General features: G+C 34.1%; 1 protein-coding gene across 1 annotated transcript in view; it reads right to left on the bottom strand.

Annotated features, from left to right (window-relative positions):
* Positions 1-15,112, bottom strand: part of LOC133638406 (calsenilin-like) — a 34,339-nt gene that overhangs the window by 10,396 nt on the left and 8,831 nt on the right. The window contains exons 4-5 of the mRNA XM_062030963.1: positions 1,706-1,830; positions 1,333-1,402 (exon numbers count right to left, since the gene is read on the bottom strand). Coding sequence (XP_061886947.1) covers positions 1,333-1,402; positions 1,706-1,830 — 195 coding nt within the window. The remainder of the gene's footprint in view (positions 1-1,332; positions 1,403-1,705; positions 1,831-15,112) is intronic.

A 15,112-nucleotide genomic window follows, 5' to 3' on the forward strand; every position in this document is an offset into this window, starting at 1 on the left:
AAAAACAACACCAACAAACTGACCATTATGCAGTGCAGGGGTCACCAACGCGGTGCCCGCAGGCACCAGGTAGCCCGTTAGGACCAGATGAGTAGCCCGCTGGCCTGTTCTAAAAATAGCTCAAATAGCAGCACTTACCAGTGAGCTTCCTCTATTTTTTAAAATTTTATTTATTTTCATAGCAAGCTGGTCTCGCTTTGCCCGACATTTTTAATTCTAAGAGAGACAAAACTCAAATAGAATTTGAAAATCCAAGAAAATATTTTAAAGACTTGGTCTTCACTTGTTTAAATAAATTCATTAATTTTTTTACTTTGCTTCTTATAACTTTCAGAAAGATAATTTTAGAGAAAAAATACAACCTTAAAAATGATTTTAGGATTTTTAAACACATGTACCTTTTTACCTTTTAAATTCCTTCCTCTTCTTTCCTGACAATTTAAATCAATGTTCATGTGGGCTCTGTACCGAGGATGTCGTTGTGGCTTGTACAGCCCTTTGAGACACTTGTGATTTAGGGCTATATAAATAAACATTGATTGATTGATTGATTGAAGTAAATTTATTTTTTTTATTGTAAAGAATAATAAATACATTTTAATTTAATTCTTCATTTTAGCTTCTGTTTTTTTGACGAAGAATATTTGTGAAATATTTCTTCAAACTTATTATGATTAAAATTCAAAAAAATTATTCTGGCAAATCTAGAAAATCTGTAGAATCAAATTTAAATCTTATTACAAAGTCTTTTGAATTTTTTTTTTACATTTTTGTTCTGGACAATCTAGAAGAAATAATGATTTGTCTTTGTTAGAAATATAGCTTGGTCCAATTTGTTATATATTCTAACAAAGTGCAGATTGGATTTTAACCTATTTAAAACATGTCATCAAAATTCTAAAATTAATCTTAATCAGGAAAAATTACTAACGATGTTCCATAAATTGTTTTTTTTTATTTTTTCAAAAAGATTCGAATTAGCTAGTTTTTCCCTTCTTTTTTTTCGGTTGAATTTTGAATTTTAAAGAGTCGAAATTGAAGATAAACTATGTTTCAAAATTTTAATTGTCATTTTTTTCGTGTTTTCTCCTCTTCTAAACCGTTCAATTAAGTGTAAATATCATTAATTATTAATAATAACATAGAGTTAAAGGTAAATTGAGCAAATTGGCTATTTCTGGCAATTTATTGAAGTGTGTATCAAACTGGTAGCCCTTCGCATTAATCAGTACCCAAGAAGTAGCTCTTGGTTTCAAAAAGGTTGGTGACCCCTGATGCTGTGCAACGACAAATCACTGAATCAATAAATTGGTTGTCATTCATCAAGTTTACCTCCTTGAGGGAAGAACTGTGAGTAAATAGTCTTGAAGGTTTCCTCGTCCACAAGCCCACTGGGACATTCCTATTGTGGAAAAGTGGCGAGAATGAAATGCTTATCATTGTCATTTTCAAAATTCAATAGTTAAATCTACAGAAAGGATGACTTCCAAGAGGTTCCAGTGTAAACAACAACATTTTGCTTACAGCGAAGCTCCCTGACCACAACTCATGACTTAATGTCTTGCACTACTTTGGCAAAGCTTCCCGGTGGTCTTTGTCTGCGCTGTAATTGCAGCGGCCGTCCTTTAATGCACATTAGCAGCCTTCCACCCCTCGCCTGCATCGCCGCAAACTAGGAACTACGTACGTGTGCGTGCGCTCTTACGTTTTTGAAGCCTCTGTAAAGGGACTGAAGCTCCTTCCTGGTGAACTGAGTCTGCGCCTGAAGCTGCTCCAGACCCTCAGGCTGGTGGCGCACCATGGAGAGCTCCAGGTCGCTGTCGCTGTTCTCTGCCGAGCCAAAAGGTGAGGAGGAGCGGTAAGAACGGAACGTTGGGAAAGAAAAGAAAATATGGAAGAAATGCATCTTGAACGGGAAGGTGAAATGTCAAAGAGCGTGTGAGGAACATTCAGAATGTGTGGTATTTAACTTTCAATCATTTTGGACACTTTAGATGCGTTATTTCACCAACAAGTCTCATCTAAAAGGCCCCTTTAATAAAAAAAATACTTTTTTTAAAATCATGTTTTTCTCAATAATGTGTGTGTCCTCCTTAGATTTTTTTTTTTTGAAGTATAGAGCTTTTCTGCACATTTTAAAATAAAAGCCATCTTCAACTTACAATATTGTTGGACATTACAGACTTATTTGAAATTGTTTGAAAAATATTGGACTTTTAAACAAGATGGATATCAATAAATACATCCATAAAGTGAGAGCTATGCAAATTGACCTTCTGCATACCGTGATTCAAGATGTCCAAAATGAAAAGGGAGGATCATGTCAAAAGTGCTTTAACATTGCCTTTATATTAATAATAAACAATACAAATAATAAAAATGAAGGCAATATTAATAATGCTAACATTAATAATAAATAAAATAATAATACATACAATAAAAATAACAGTAACATAATATAATAATTAAAATAAAAAATAAAAAAATTAAACAATAATACAAATTATGACATTAAAATTAATAATAAAGATAAAACTATACAAATAAAAGTGATGGCAATATTAATAACACTAACATTAATAATACATACAATGACAATACATATAATGTTAATAACAAAATAATAATAGACACAATAAAAAAATAACAGGAACATTATAATTAAAATAAATAAATTAGTAATAAAAAAATAATACAAATTATGATAATAATAAAATTAATTACAAAAATAAATTATACAAATAATAAAAGCGATGGCAATATTAATAACACTAACAAGAATAATTAACAATAATAAATACAATGACAATACACATAATGTTAATAACAAAATAATAATAGATACAATAAAATAACAGTAATATAATAATATGATAATTAAAATGAATACACGAGTAATACAAATAAAATAAAACAATAACACAAATTATGATAATAATAACATTAATGATACAAATAAAATGTACAAATAATAAAACTGATGGCACTATTAACAACACTAACATTAATAATAAACAATAATAAATACAATGACAATACATATAATGTTAATAACAAAATAATAATAGATACAATAAAAATAACAGTAACATAATAATACAATGATAATTAAAATAAATAAGTTAGTAATAAAAAATAAAATAAAACAATATTACAAATTATGATAATACTTTAATAATACAAATAAAATAACAACAATAAATGCAATAGTGATATTAATAATACAATACATGCAAAATAATAATACAATAGTAATACATCAAATATTACATACAAATATTAAAAACAATAGTAGTAATAAACAATAATAATACATACAATATCATTATTAATGATAATAATACATACAATAATAATGAATAAAATGTAGTATTAAAACAAATAGTAATTATAATGATAATAAAATAAAACAATTCTAATACAAATAATGATGCAATGGTTATAGCATTAACAATACAAATAATAAAGATGCAATAATAATAATATAATAATAATAATATCAAGTGAAGAGAAATATAGCAGCAGAGGCATACTCACCATCTTTGCAAAGAGCACAAGACAAATGGAAAGTTGATACAGACAAGACCAGGGAGAGATTGAGATGAACAGACAAATAAACAAAAAGAAGCAAATTAAGACGCTTAGACACATTTAAACAACAACTTTAAGCACACCTGCAGACGTATTCCTACAACAAAATGTTTATTATCGTGCTTGTGTATCAGTAGTGATATTACAACAATCAGTAGGATGCTTCACGGATATAATCATAATAAACATATCATGTTCTTGGTCAAGTTAGAATCTATATATATGTATATCTATATAGTATATATGTATTTTACACATCTACACCAACTAATGTTGTACAACTTAACTCCAGTCTTACCTTCCTGTGACAAAGGGTCACAAATGCCAAACTGTTTGAGCACGAAATAGAACATGCTGCTGACAACTAAAATAGCAATAATTTCCATGCCATCCAATCCCATCCTGGCCTCTCATTAGACACGCCGAGGACTCTTTGCGACAAAACGTAGCGACGACGTACACAAATCATCGACTGGAGCTCGGGAACAATTCGAAAGGCACAAAGTAAAAAAGCCAAAATCCATCACATGATCCCAAACTATCCTCCATTTCTAGCGGGGGCTTCTCACATTAGGACACCTTGCTCCTTATACCTCAAACGTGTGTGTGTGTGTGTGTGTGTTTATATGTGTGAGCTGTAGTTGCACAGTCATTTCAAGGATGCAAAAAACCAAGCAATGATCCATATCCGCTGATGCTGGGGATATATGAAGAGCACTTAAAGAGTAGAGGAAGCCCGCCCTGCCCCTTCCAGCGGCCTGTCAATAACTCCAGCAGCCTAAAACACATTTAACACGCCTGCTTTGTTTCACTTCGCCAACACTCAACCTGACACACCTTTCTCACGTGGCTTACTTTGCACGCTTAAGATGAACGTGCTTGATGACTCTGCACGCATATTAGAGTCACTTCAAGGATGAGGAAGAGGCAAAATCAATTGTTGAGATAACTTATATTGGTCTTGGACGGGGGAGAGACTGCGGGCCCATGAATTTTGTTGGCTTGTGCGGGATGGAGATTTCTAAATAGGCAGCTAGATGGAACAAACATTGAATAAACGTTGTCAAAAAGCATGTTGTTTCAACGTTATGTTTGTGTTGTAGAAAATGAGTTGGGAAATGACCAAAATTCAATGGTCACATCTACGTCGGAACCCAACATTAAATAAACGTTGTCAAAAAGCATGTTGTTTCAACACTGTTTTTGTTGTGGAAAATTGGTTGGAAAATGGACAAAATTCAATGGTCAAATCTATGTTGGAACCTGACATTAAAAAAACGTTGTCAAAAAGCATGTTGTTTCAACATCGTATTTGTGTTGCAGAAAATTGTTTGGGAAATGACCAAAAATGAATGATGAAATCTACATCAGAACCCAACATTGATTAAACGTTGTCAAAAAGCATGTTGTTTCAACGTTGTATTTTTGTTGTAGAAAATTGGTTGGGAAATGGTCAAAATTCAATGGTGAGATCTACATCAGAACCCAACATTGATTAAACGTTGTCAAAAAGCATGTTGTTTCAACGTTGTGTTTTTGTTGTGGAAAATGGGTTGGAAAATGTCCAAAATTCAATGGTCAAATCTAAGTTGGAACCTGACATTAAATAAACGTTGTCAAAAAGCATGTTGTTTCAACCTTATGTTTGTGTTGCAGAAAATTGGTTTGGAAATGACCAAAACTCAATGGTCAAATCTATGTCAGAACCTGAGATTGAATAAATGTTATCAAAAAGCATGTTGTTTCAATGTTGTATTTTTGTTGTGGAAAATTGGTTGGAAAATGGCCAAAATTCAATGGTCAAATCTACGTTAGAACCTGACATTAAATAAACGTTGTCAAAAAGCATGTTGTTTCAACGTTATATTTGTGTTGTAGAATATTGGTTGGGAAATGACCAAAACTCAATGGTCAAATCTACGTCATAACCTGACGTTGAATAAACGTTGTCGAAAAACATGTTGTTTCAACGTTGTATTTGTGTTGTAGAAAATTGGTTGGGAAATGACCAAAATTCAATGGTGAGATCTACATCAGAACCCAACATTGATTAAACGTTGTCAAAAAGGATGTTGTTTCAACGTTGTGTTTTTATTGTGGAAAATTGGTTGGAAAATGGCCAAAATTCAATGGTCAAATCTACGTCAGAACCTGACGTTGAATAAACGTCGTCGAAAAGCATGTTGTTTCAATGTTGTATTTGTGTTGTGGAAAATTGGTTTGGAAATGACCACAATTCTATGGTGAGATCTACGTCAGAACCCAACATTGATTAAACGTTGTCAAAAAGCATGTTGTTTCAACGTTGTATTTTTGTTGTGGAAAATTGTTTGGAAAATGGCCAAAATTCAATGGTCAAATCCACGTTAGAACCTGACATTAAATAAACATTGTCAAAAAGCATGTTGTTTCAACGTTATATTTGTGTTGTAGAATATTAATTGGGAAATGACCAAAACACAATGGTCAAATCTATGTCAGAACCCAACATTGATTAAACGTTGTCAAAAAGCATGTTGTTTCAACGTTGTCTTTTTGTTGTGGAAAATGGGTTGGAAAATGGCCAAAATTCAATGGTCAAATCTACGTCAGAACCTGACATTGAATAAAAGTTCTCGAAAAACATGTTGTTTCAACGTTATGTTTGTCAGAGATTGAATAAATGTTATCGAAAAACATGTTGTTTCAACGTTGCAATTGAGTTGTAGAAAATTGGTTGGGAAATGACCAAAACTCAATGGTCACATCTACGTCGGAACCCAACATTAAATAAACGTTGTCAAAAAGCATGTTGTTTCAACACTGTTTTTGTTGTGGAAAATTGGTTGGAAAATGGACAAAATTCAATGGTCAAATCTATGTTGGAACCTGACATTAAAAAAACGTTGTCAAAAAGCATGTTGTTTCAACATCGTATTTGTGTTGCAGAAAATTGTTTGGGAAATGACCAAAAATGAATGATGAAATCTACATCAGAACCCAACATTGATTAAACGTTGTCAAAAAGCATGTTGTTTCAACGTTGTATTTTTGTTGTAGAAAATTGGTTGGGAAATGGTCAAAATTCAATGGTGAGATCTACATCAGAACCCAACATTGATTAAACGTTGTCAAAAAGCATGTTGTTTCAACGTTGTGTTTTTGTTGTGGAAAATGGGTTGGAAAATGTCCAAAATTCAATGGTCAAATCTAAGTTGGAACCTGACATTAAATAAACGTTGTCAAAAAGCATGTTGTTTCAACCTTATGTTTGTGTTGCAGAAAATTGGTTTGGAAATGACCAAAACTCAATGGTCAAATCTATGTCAGAACCTGAGATTGAATAAATGTTATCAAAAAGCATGTTGTTTCAATGTTGTATTTTTGTTGTGGAAAATTGGTTGGAAAATGGCCAAAATTCAATGGTCAAATCTACGTTAGAACCTGACATTAAATAAACGTTGTCAAAAAGCATGTTGTTTCAACGTTATATTTGTGTTGTAGAATATTGGTTGGGAAATGACCAAAACTCAATGGTCAAATCTACGTCATAACCTGACGTTGAATAAACGTTGTCGAAAAACATGTTGTTTCAACGTTGTATTTGTGTTGTAGAAAATTGGTTGGGAAATGACCAAAATTCAATGGTGAGATCTACATCAGAACCCAACATTGATTAAACGTTGTCAAAAAGGATGTTGTTTCAACGTTGTGTTTTTATTGTGGAAAATTGGTTGGAAAATGGCCAAAATTCAATGGTCAAATCTACGTCAGAACCTGACGTTGAATAAACGTCGTCGAAAAGCATGTTGTTTCAATGTTGTATTTGTGTTGTGGAAAATTGGTTTGGAAATGACCACAATTCTATGGTGAGATCTACGTCAGAACCCAACATTGATTAAACGTTGTCAAAAAGCATGTTGTTTCAACGTTGTATTTTTGTTGTGGAAAATTGTTTGGAAAATGGCCAAAATTCAATGGTCAAATCCACGTTAGAACCTGACATTAAATAAACATTGTCAAAAAGCATGTTGTTTCAACGTTATATTTGTGTTGTAGAATATTAATTGGGAAATGACCAAAACTCAATGGTCAAATCTATGTCAGAACCAAACATTGATTAAACGTTGTCAAAAAGCATGTTGTTTCAACGTTGTGTTTTTGTTGTGGAAAATGGGTTGGAAAATGGCCAAAATTCAATGGTCAAATCTACGTCAGAACCTGACATTGAATAAAAGTTCTCGAAAAACATGTTGTTTCAACGTTATGTTTGTCAGAGATTGAATAAATGTTATCGAAAAACATGTTGTTTCAACGTTGTAATTGAGTTGTAGAAAATTGGTTGAAAAATGACCAAAATTCAATGATGAAATCTCCATCAGAACCCAACATTGATTAAACGTTGTCAAAAAGCATGTTGTTTCAACGTTGTGTTTTTGTTGTGGAAAATGGGTTGGAAAATGGCCAAAATTCAATGCTCAAATCTACGTCAGAACCTGACATTGAATAAAAGTTCTCGAAAAGCACGTTGTTTCAACGTTGTGTTTGTGTTGTAGAAAATTGGTTGGGAAAAGACCAAAATTTTATGGTCATATCTACGTCAGAACGTGACATTGAATAAACGTTGTTCCAAAGCATGATGTTTCAACGTTATGTTTGTGTTGTAGAAAATTGGTTGGGAAGTGACCAAAATTCAATGGTCAAATCTAAGTTGGAACCTGACATTAAATAAACGTTGTCAAAAAGCATGTTGTTTCAACGTTATGTTTGTGTTGTAGAAAATTGGTTGGAAATGACCAAAATTCAATGGTCAAATCTATGTCAGAACCTGAGATTGAATAAACATTATCGAAAATCATGTTGTTTCAACGTTGTATTTGTGTTGTAATAAATTGGTTGGGAAATGACCAAAATTCAATCGTCAAATCTACGTCAGAACCCAACATTGATTAAACGTTTTTAAAAAGTATGATGTTTTACTGTTGTATTTGTGTTGTAGAAAATTGGTTGGGAAATGACCAAAATTCAATGGTCAAATCTACGTCAGAACCCAACATTGATTAAACGTTGTCAAAAAGCATGTTGTTTCAACGTTGTGTTTTTGTTGTGGAAAATGGGTTGGAAAATGGCCAAAATTCAATGGTCAAATCTATGTTGGAACCTGATAATTAAAGGCCTACTGAAAGCCACTACTAGCGACCACGCAGTCTGATAGTTTATATATCAATGATGAAATCTTAACATTGCAACACATGCCAATACGGCCGGGTTAACTTATAAAGTGCAATTTTAAATTTCCCGCTAAACTTCCGCTTGAAAACGTCACAGTATGGTGACGTATGCGCGTGACGTCAAGGGTTGAAACGGAAGTATTCGGACACATTGAATCCAATACAAACAGCTCTGTTTTCATCTCAAAATTCCACAGTATTCTGGACATCTGTGTTGGTGAATCTTTTCCAATTTGTTTAATGAACAATGAAGACTGCAAAGAAGAAAGTTGTAGGTGGGATCAGTGTATTAGCGGCGGACTACAGCAACACAACCAGGAGGACTTTGAGATGGATAGCAGACGCGCTAGCCGGCGACCTCACCTTGACTTCCTCCGTCTCCGGGCCGCCGACCGCATCTGTGATCGGGTGAAGTCCTTCGTCGCTCCGTCGATCGCTGGAACGCAGGTGAGCACGGGTGTTGATGAGCAGATGAGGGCTGGCTGGCGTAGGTGGATAGCTAATGTTTTTAGCATAGCTCTGTGAGGTCCCGTTGCTAAGTTAGCTTCAATGGCGTCGTTAGCAACAGCATTGTTAAGCTTCGCCAAGCTGGAAAGCATTAACCGTGTATTTACATGTCCATGGTTTAATAGTATTGTTGATTTTCTGTCTATCCTTCCAGTCAGGGGCTTATTTCTTTTGTTTCTATCTGCATTTAAGCCCGATGCTATCACGTTAGCTCCGTAGCTAAAGAGCTTCGCCGATGTATTGTCGTGGAGATAAAAGTCACTGTGAATGTCCATTTCGCGTTCTCGACTCTCATTTTCAAGAGGATATAGTATCCCAGGTGGTTTAAAATACAAATCCGTGATCCACAATAGAAAAAGGAGAGAGTGTGGAATCCAATGAGCCAGCTTGTACCTAAGTTACGGTCAGAGCGAAAAAAGATACGTCCTGCACTGCACTCTAGTCCTTCACTCTAAAGTTCCTCATCCACGAATCTTTCATCCTCACTCAAATTAATGGGGTAATCGTCGCTTTCTCGGTCCAAATCGCTCTCGCTGCTGGTGTAAACAATGGGGAAATGTAAGGGAGCCTTTCAACCTGTGACGTCACGCTACTTCCGGTACAGGCAAGGCTTTTTTTTTATCAGCGAGCAAAAGTTACGAACTTTATCGTTGATGTTCTCTACTAAATCCTTTCAGCAAAAATATGGCAATATCGCGAAATGATCAAGTATGAGACATAGAATGGATCTGCTATCCCCGTTTGAATAAAAAAAAATCATTTCAGTAGGCCTTTAAATAAACGCTGTCAAAAAGCATGTTGTTTCAACGTTGTGTTTTTGTTGTGGAAAATTGGTTGGGAAATGACCAAAATTCAATGGTCAAATCTACGTCAGAACCTGATGTTGAATAAACGTCGTCGAAAAGCATGTTGCTTCAATGTTGTTTTTGTGTTGTAAAACATTGGTTGAGAAATGACCAACATTCAATGGTCAAATCTACGTTGGAACACAACATTGATTAAAGGTCATCGAAAAGCATGTTGTTTCAATGTTGTATTTGTGTTGTAGGAGATTGGTTGGGAAATGACCAAAAATCAATGGTCAAATCTACGTCAGAATCTGACATTGAATAAACGTTGTCAAAAAGCATGTTGTTTCAATGTTGTATTTGTGTTGTATAAAATTGGTTGGGAAATGACCAATAATCAATGGTAATTTTTTTGGTCAAAAAGCATGTTGTTTCAATGTTATGTTTGTGTTGCAGAAAATTGGTTGGGAAATGACCAAAATTCAATGGTCAAATCTACGTCAGAACCTGAGCCAGTATTATCCCATGTAGTTTGTCTTCTCGTGACCTCCTTGCTTTTATCTTATGTCCGCTAGTAACCTCTTGCTTTTGTTTTAAGGGCTCCTGTTTGTCGGCTCACAGAGCTGTTTTGGCCAGTTCCTTATCTGTTTTGAAGAAGCAGCTGCGCTCCTTTCTGGGCGAGAGGGGCTGTTTTCGCTCTACATAAGCTGACTCTTTTTATTTGGGTGTAGACTTCTTCTTGCTGATGCTATGGCTGCGTTGTAAGGGCTGGTCTCCTAAAGCTTTAGTAAAAAAAAAACTTAATATTGTATCATTCTGTCTTTGGGGTCCTTTTTACTCAACATATATGTCATCTGAAAGAACTTGGGATCGACCTGTGTCTTTTATTCCCTGAGAGCAAGACTAGGCGGGTGCAACAAACTGTTAGCAAGTTTTGAGCACATAAATGTAGTGTATTCAAGGAAAACATGTAAAACGTGTCTGTGTTTGATATTCTGATGATATAATTGCATTTGTGGTAAAATATTTGTTTTTGTTTTTTTAAAGTTGGTATTTAACTAATTAATCAACATGTCATAGTTTGATTAATCTGTTCAAAAAAGTATATATTTTGACAGCACTATGTAGAACATTTTCAAGTAATTCAAATGTAGACTACATAATTAAAACAGTTTTTAATGTTTATACATAGATTTATTTTCTTTAAAATGGTTTAGAAAATGACATCAGTTAGGAATGATTTATTTGTTGCGTATTTTTTATTCAATGTTTGGCAATATAACCGTGCTAAGTAATTACAATTTAGAGTACATCATGAAACACATAAAACAAATTTCTGTCTTTAAGTATTAAAAATTGATATATAGCCTAAACTAAGAGTTTTGTTGTTTGTTGAATAGTATTTAGGACATAGATACATTAAAGAGAGCTGCATGTCATTAAAACAGTCATTTAAATTTTATTGACATCATTTAAAAAATACATTTAATGTTTATACGTAGATATTTTCTAAATTAAAAATGGACATCAATTGAGAAGTATTGGTTGGTTCAATAGTTGCTCATTTAAAAAAAATGCAACATGCAATATTAATTTAAAGGCATAATTTACAAAAATAAAAATATATTTAATGTCTATGAGCATATTTTTGACAAAAAATTACTATTTGTTTACCTAGATGTGTATTTTTTTTTCCAATTAAATATATTAGAACATTTTGAAGGATGAGATGACCTTTTGATATTTTTAAAACTAATACCAAAGTGTTTGTTTTGTTGACATCCCTACAAATATCATATTATAATATTGCTGTTGACATCACTACATTAACATACAATATGTATGAGCTGCTGCCATATAGAACAAATGGAATAATGCAACATCATAGTGTTTAATGCACCCTAAGTGCATCCTATCGTCTTACTCCTGTCCTGTTAAATACACAACGGAGGAACCTTTAACACTCTTGTCATGCTTGTTCATTGGCATTGGCATCAATTGGAAGGGTTTATTTCAGGAATGTGTAGGAATATATAGGTTGAACCAAGGATAGACTGGAAAGTTGAAGAAAAAGAATGAATGTTTGTCTATAAAAAGCCTACAGAATATCGTATTTAACCAAAGTTCCTTGGGTGAATAATTTAAACTCACTACACCGGTATATTTTAGCGCTTTAATGGCGAGTTTACTGGCAGATATAAGTAAGAACTTTACACTACTTTAGATTAGAAATGGCAACAGCGGAGGATGAATGTCCCATAACAAGAAGATAGAGAAAAAGAAGAAGCTTATCCACTACAAAGGCGAAATCAGGCAAATTTTCAGGACTTATGCAGATCCCAAATACATATCAGCAGGTACCAGAAGGTAAGAAAAGTTGCTTTTGCGTAAAATTGCAAAACAAAATGTCAGATAATATGTCTTAACTTATACAAACACCATAATAATACTGGTATGTTGAAGCATAGTACAATCCATCAAGCGGTGCGGCTTCATAGCTTACCAAAGTTGTAATAAAACATTTTGATAGATTTTTGAGCACCGTGTGTAATGTTCTATATTTTCTAATTATTATTATTTTATTTTTTTTTAAATGTGTAATTTATTTTGATTTCATCCAATTTATTTACTTATTTTTTTCCTGCCTAATTATTTTCTTAAAAAAGTCCTAAATAAAAAATTAACTCATGACAGTTTGAAACCAACGGCTATATTATTGATGACCGTTCTATTCACATGTAATGTGCAATAAATGACCTGTGATCTCAGTATTGTGATCAATACTCAAAAAGGTGATTATTTATGTCAACAAGTCTTCAACGTCAGCTGATTGGGGGGAAGGCGCGCTCCAGGAAGTTCTCCTGACAACCACTAGATGGCAGCCAAGCAGCTGTGACTATTTCAAACAGTCCAACAATGAGGTCTTCACACATACAAACACATCCATCCATCCATTTCCTACCGCTTGTCCCTTTCGGGGTCGCTGGAGCCTATCTCCACCATTTTTTTTAAATCAAAAATGTTATTATTGGCTTTATTGTAACAAAACATCTTAGTGTACATGAAACATATGTTTCTTATTGCAATTTAGTCCTTAAATAAAATAGTGAACATACTAAACAACTTGTCTTTTAGTAGTATGTAAACAAACAAAGGCTCATAATTAGTCTGCTGACGTATGCAGTAACATATTGTGTCATTTATCTACCTATTGTTTTGTCAACATTATGAGGGACAAACTGTAAAAAAAATAATTATTAATCCACTTGTTCATTTACTGTTAATATCTGCTTATTTTCTGTTTTAACATGTTCTATCTACACTTCTGTTAAAATGTAATAATCACTTATTCTTCTGTTGTTTGGATACTTTACATTAGTTTTGGATGATACCACAAATCGATCCGATACCAAGTAGCTACAGCGTGATACATTGGTCATGATTTAAGTTCTCGTGTGTCCAGGGACATATTTCCTGAGTTCATGAATATAATAAACATTTAAAAGAAAAAAGATTTTGTGACGATACAAAATATTGATGTAATCATAGTAGTATCGACTTGATACACTCCTGACTTGATATCCTTACAGTGGATGTCAGGTGTAGATCCACCCATGGCATTTGTTTACATTGTGGCGCCGGTTAACTATTCTTCTGTTGTTTGATACTTCACATTAATTTTGGATGATACCACACTATTAGGTATCGATCCGATACCAAGTAGTTACAGGATCATACATTGGTCATATTCAAAGTCCTCATGTGTCCAGGGACGTATTTCCTGAGTTTATAAACATAATATGAATTTTTTTTTTAAAAAGAAAAAAAAAATTGTGACAATAAAAAAAATAGTAGTATCGACTAGATACGCTCTTATACTTGATATCATTACAGTGGATGTCAGGTATAGATCCACCCATGGCATTCGTTTACATTCAGTAACTATTGTATCCTCCTACGGTATGTAGTGAAGCATGTTTAGCTATTCCTCGTCCTCCAGGAAGAAACTTACTTTATTTGTCGCCATGGAGACAAGGATTAGAGATTTAGAAGTAGCTAAAACACTGCGGATGGACGTTAGCCGCTAACTAACTAGCCATGTCTTAAAGCACCCCTTCCTGGGGGTGTTTCAGTGTTATAACTTCACCTTTATCTTTACTTTTTAGGCCAAAATGCGTCCGTTCTCTCTTTTCTGTCTACACACTGTGTCTGCTTGTAAGTACTCCGTGCTTGTGCGCTGCCGAACATGCTCCTCTGCTGGTAAAACCAGCAATGTCACGACGTGACGACGCGCCGGTACTTTTCAAACAGAGTACAGTGTCAGAATAATTGTATCTAAGTTATCACAAAACTTACCAAGAAGAAGGCTTGTAAAACTCCACTGTGTAGGATGGGAAGCGACGTGAAGGTGTTCTGTTTCTTTCATGTATTGTAATCAACAGCAAGATATTGTCTTGACCCGAGATCTACAAAGCGAAGAGGAAGCAGGACCAGACTCCCCTCCCGGCACCGCTTCTTTGAACTGTTTTACCGACCTTTTCTTTGAACTGTTTTAATCAAAGGCGATGGCTGTTTACGACCCCCGTCCCTTTAGAAACAGTTGTTGCCATGTAATCAGGGAAAGTCCAAATAAAAAAGGAGGCGTACAACCTTTTGGCAGAGCGTAGTGACACTGTACAAGGGTACAGATGTACACGTTTCTCCTCACTGAGCCAAATTTAATTCTGTCTCTGTTTGATTCCTTGCTTCTTGTCTTGTTTAATAAATGTCATCAGTGTTTGAACCAGTGTTTTGATTGATTAGTACCTCCTACTGACTCCTGAATGGGCAGAGCGTGCAGAGCTCGGTCCTATGGCTACTTTCAATATACAGCCATCCGTTTTCTACCGCTTGTCCCTTTCAATATCATTCATCTAAGATCAATTTCAAGTTTATTGCGATGTAAAAAAAACTTTATTACATCTGAAGGTTTTCTCGCGTATGTAGTTTTCTGGATTTGAACGTTGATTGATTGAT

Source organism: Entelurus aequoreus, linkage group LG21, assembly GCF_033978785.1.
Source record: "Entelurus aequoreus isolate RoL-2023_Sb linkage group LG21, RoL_Eaeq_v1.1, whole genome shotgun sequence".
In the NCBI taxonomy this organism is placed as follows: Eukaryota; Metazoa; Chordata; class Actinopteri; order Syngnathiformes; family Syngnathidae; genus Entelurus; species Entelurus aequoreus.